Genomic DNA, 4,947 nt, shown 5'->3' on the forward strand with positions numbered 1-4,947 from the left:
TATAGCAGGGTCTTACTGCTGGGTGGCCCTTGGTTTAGCTTTCTTTTGGCAGTGATGCAGAATATTTTCCAGAATTGGTATAGGTGTGGTTGGAACAGTTTTCCTTCTCCATTTGCTGCACAAAGCTAGCAAAAGCCCAGTCGCTGTGATTAGGATGAGAGATTACAACAAGGATATAGTGGCTCCTCCACTCTCCAAGATCTGTGCACAGTGTTAATAAAAATAAATCTTGCATATCTTCTATGTTCATGTTTCGTTGCTAGCCCCCCCCATCTTTCTGATGCTGCCCCTCAGTGGCACACTGTCTCTCACAGTGTCTCCAAGATGGAGGAAGAAGCTCTCTGTAAGCCTCAGACTTTAGGAAACTTCTCTTAACTTTTCCACAGGTCCTTTTAAGTGGCTAAGGCTGTTTTCAAGATGTTGATACATTTTCAGGATGCCAAGATAATTTTTGTTTTTTTAGTTTTCCTTTTGAGGCCTTGGTTCCTTGTTTTTGTCAAATCCTGACCTCAAGAAGAATCTTTTCTGTGATGATGGTGATTTTTTTTTGTTTAGACAAATAAAATATCGGTATGGGGATTTTAGATACATCATTGTATCATAGATGCCTAACAGGTCTTAGACTTGGGAAAAAATGAAATTCTTCCCTACCTTTTAAAGTAATTTCTGTTGAAACTCAAACCCCATCAGGTAAGGCAAGCAAAGTTTGAAGCATTATAAAATATGGCCATAGGGCCTTTTGTGTTATACCCATCGTGCTTGTCTTTTCCTTGTTATTGTCCCATCGTTGAAATGTGCTCATGAGAGCTGCCAAGCTTGTATTAATACCTGTCACCCAACTCTTGTCACAAAGAACTTTCCTGTGTTCCCATGTGTCCATTCTTCTTCTCAAGATAGCGCAATTTCGGTGATACTGCTCTGTTTCAACGAGCAATGCCCACAGATTCAGAAAACAATTACCTTCTTCCAGCCCTTTGTGCCAAAAGGCAATCGGAGCGCTAAGTATCGTCACCGTGAGAACAGCAGCAACTGTGTTGGAAAAGAGGAAGGACGTGGTCAAGCGACAGAGAAGGAAAAACCAGGATTTTAGGTCCATTCCTGGGAGGAATGAGGTTGCAGCACTCGCCACCGCTGTTTGTTTCCCTCGCCACCCTCAGTGCGAGGAGCTGTCGCCTTTCCAAATGCCACAGAGAATCTGTCATTTTATATTCAGCAGAGGCTGTGAAATCGCACTTCAGCAATAATGTATTTAATAGAAACACAATAAACTGGTAACTGAACAGGTGACGAGGTTAGATGGACAACACCGGTCTCCATATTGCATTGTATTTTATCAAGTGCATTACCACAGGCAGAGGCCTTTCTCAAAACGGGCCTTATATAAAGAGCTTTCAAAACAAAATATCCAAACCAGATAACCACAAAGGTGTATGTGTTTTTCTTTTCAACAGTTCCCACAGGCAGCATCATCCAGAAGTTTGCCAGGGGAAAGCTGAAGGAGGGTCTTGCATGGAGCACAGAGATTAGGTAACCGGGGGGGAAAGGAAGCAGTTCCCGGTGGATTTGTGTGTGAGTGTGTGTTAATGAGACACTTGCTAGTTCTTCACAAGTGAACCTCGTTTTCAGGGAGCTCACTTCAAAGAATTACTTCAAATGCTGAAAGAATTACATAGATATTATAAAAACAAACTTGCAGCAAGTCTCAAGAGGAGCCGCCTAGGTGCCTGTCTCATACTGAAATCTGTAAAGCATAACAACAGTTACGTACGTTGCCATATTTACCAGTTATCCCGGATTTCTAAATCCACCGCTCGTGGCTGGAGCCGCGGGGGCGGGCAGCTGCCGGCAGCGGGAGCGGGGCTGAGGGGGCGGCCAGGGCCGCGCCGCGGGCGGGCGGGAGCCCCACCCCAGCGCCCGTCCCGCTGCCCCGGGAAAGCCGCCGGAGCCCGCGGCTGCCTGTCAGCGCGGCGGAGGAGCGGGCGGGAAGAGGTGCGCGGGGTCAGAAAGGAGCGGCAGAAGAACGTGTAACGGGGCGGGGGCCGGGGCGGCAGCAGCGAGGGGGCGGCTCGGCCCCCCGAGGTGAGGCGACGGCCGGCGGGCGGGGCGGGGCGGGGCGGGGAGCGGCCGGGGGGACGCGGACGTTCCCGCCCTCGGGCCCTCGCCCTCCCCGCACTCAGCCGCGGCCCCTCAGCGCGGCGCGGCGGCGGCGCTGGCGCTGCCCACCGTCCCCCGGCGCCGCGGCAGCTGTGGGCAGGGCGGAGCGGCGGCGGCGGCGGGGCCGGCGGCGGCGGCGGGGCGGGGGGCGGCGGCGGAGGCCTCGCCGCGGGGCAGGACGGAGCGGGCCGCCCGGCGGAACTCCTCGCTGCGCCACGTGTAGAGCAGCGGGTTGAGGGCCGAGAGGGAGCAGAGCAGCAGCCAGCTGGCGGCCTGCAGCGCCGGCGGTGCCGGCGGCAGGAAGAAGCCCAGGAGGCTGACCCACACCAGGGGCTGGGTGCCCAGGAGGAAGACGCAGCAGAGCAGCAGGACGGAGACGCTGCTGAGGCGGCGCTGGGCGCGGCGGGGCGGCGGCGGGGCGGCGGGGAAGGGCAGCTGGTGGAGGAGGTGGAAGTTGAGGACGCTGACCCGCTTGGCGCTGCCCCGCACCCGCCGCACGATGCCCAGGTAGCAGTGGAGCAGCAGCGCGGTCTGGCCCAGCACGGCCAGGGCGAGGAGCAGGGCGGTGTAGCGGGAGCTGCCGTCCGTCTGCCGCGGGGGCGGCTGCTGGGCAGAGCCCGGGGTCCAGAGCCCCGGCAGCAGCGGGACCAGGAGCAGGGCGAGGGCCCAGGAGAGCCCGATCATGCAGCCCGTGTGCCTCCGCTGGTAGAGGGCCTGGTACACGCTGGGCAGCTTGGTGATGAGCACGTACCTGTTGAAGGCCACCAGCAGGTGGGAGGCCAGGGAGACGGTGAGGCCGAGGCCGAGGAGCCCCCCTCGGAGCAGCCGGTACTCCGCCGAGCGAAGGGAGGAGGAGTTGGGAGGCAGCAGCCCCAGCACAGCCTCCTGGGGCATCCACAGGGCGCACACGCTCAGGTCTGCCGCGCAGCCGTTCACAATGAAGGCATTACTGGTTGTCTGCAGCTTCTTGAAGGAGAAGACTAAGTAGATGACCATTACATTGGATAAAGTCCCTGAGATAGCCAAGACTGCATAGAGCAGCGAGAGGAAGATGCGGGTCCCGGAGGAGTCCTCCCAGAGCAGCAGCAGAGGCGAGCTAGCACTCCAGGAAGAGGCGTTGGGCATCTCGCTGAATGCAGCTCAGTTTTGACTTCTCCCTGTAAATCCCATCCTTGTCTGGGTCGGAAGATCCTGCTGCAGGAGCCCCCCACCAAGCACAAGGGAGGGCGTGCAGCCGAGGGACTCTAAGGCAGGTCTCAGTCATACAAGCTGCAAGGTCCAAAAAACGCAGTTCACAGTAACGATCCAAAGAATGGCAGTGTTCAAGGCGGGCAGGTAGCAGGAGATCCCACAGATTGTAGCTAGCGAAGGTGGGTCCATAGGGAGCAGATGGCTCTTAGCAGACCAGAGCACGACTGAGGATTCTGTAGCTGTGACAGTGCCAAAAGCAGCAGCAGCAGCACCTTGCAATCAGCAGCAGAAACGGCAGCAACCGATACAAAGCTTTGCAGTTTCTCCTGTGCCACGGTACATACAGTGTATATCATTCCAGGAAGATTCAGCCCTTCCACTCTTCATGAATTATTCAGCAGATTTTCAACTTGTTAAATCAAGAAAAAAAAAAAAAACACAACCCTATCATGCTCCAGAAATACTGCAACTACAGTCTGACTCTTCTCTTTGCCTTACCAGTTTCCTGGTTCTAACCCATTTACACAACTTTCATTTGCAGCAAGCTTTCAAACCAGTATCAGTCACTTCTGTCTGAAATACAATCCATTTACTGTAGAAACTCCTCTGCTAGATACTCGCTTAAACTGATTTTTTTCTGATCTTACTTTTGTTAAGAGAAAGCGTGCTATGCTTCTGCAAGCTTAAAGTTAATTTTAGAACTGGTCTATAATAACAATATACTTTCCAAATTACCTCTTGCAAACACGATAGATGCACAGATCCTTGGTAAGACAGTACTTCTTATTTGAGGAAGCTGGTCCTCAAGCTACATATTCTGCATTTCTTCATAAAACTCAGCCTGTCTCAGCCCGCAGGAAATCCTGCATCACCAGCCTGCCGGAGGTGAATGCTGGTGTCAGTAAGCACATGGATAAAACAGAATCAGCGTAGTGCTTGAAACGGTCTCGCACCAAAATTAATTCAGAGCACAAGTTCCCACAGAGGTGATGACAGGTTCTTAGGCGGACTAAAAGCTGGTTGAAGAGTAGGGCTTCGCAGACCCTTCCCGAATGGAGAAGAGCTAGTAGTGGGATTCTCCTGGGACCTCTACAGTGCTTTACTCAAACAGGGACAAAATGTTAACTGTCCTTACCCTGGACAAGATTTAGTAAGAAACTGAGTGCAAGAACTTAAATCTCCTCTCAAAAGCTTTCCAGAAAAGGAATGCCAATTAATGTTGTGGTGAGTTTAGGAGAAAAGCTGCTTTTACAGGTGGGTTATATGTGGGCTACAGAAGTAAGCAATCTCAGCTCATAAGGTATGACCAGTATATGGACCAAAGATACCTTTATAAGGTGTTTTTAGATATCGTTAAACTCGCGATACTAACAGATGACAATACCAAAATAATATATTAGAATGTAATTACAGTTACAATATAAATTCTTTAAGGTAATGAAGTTAATTTGTGTGGGTCAATGGATTATTTTGTTGCAACATAGCACATCTTTGATTTGACAGAAGGGCTCATGTTTGCAATTGACAGGACTATGGATCCAAATGTGGATTTCTTAGGAACATGAATACCTATGTTCTTTTTTAATTAATTAGATTGCTCAT

General features: G+C 51.9%; 1 protein-coding gene across 1 annotated transcript; it reads right to left on the reverse strand.

Annotated features, from left to right (window-relative positions):
- Positions 1-2,187: 2,187 nt before the first annotated feature.
- GPR88 (G protein-coupled receptor 88) lies at positions 2,188-3,676 on the reverse strand. Its single transcript, XM_009468380.2, has one exon. The coding sequence runs from the start codon at positions 3,277-3,279 to the stop codon at positions 2,188-2,190; it is 1,092 nt and encodes a 363-aa protein (XP_009466655.2). The 5' UTR covers positions 3,280-3,676.
- Between the last annotated feature and the right edge of the window lie 1,271 nt (positions 3,677-4,947).

This window comes from Nipponia nippon, unplaced genomic scaffold (assembly GCF_047370975.1).
Source record: "Nipponia nippon isolate SJK-2023a ecotype South Korea unplaced genomic scaffold, ASM4737097v1 scaffold_5, whole genome shotgun sequence".
Classification (NCBI taxonomy): Eukaryota; Metazoa; Chordata; class Aves; order Pelecaniformes; family Threskiornithidae; genus Nipponia; species Nipponia nippon.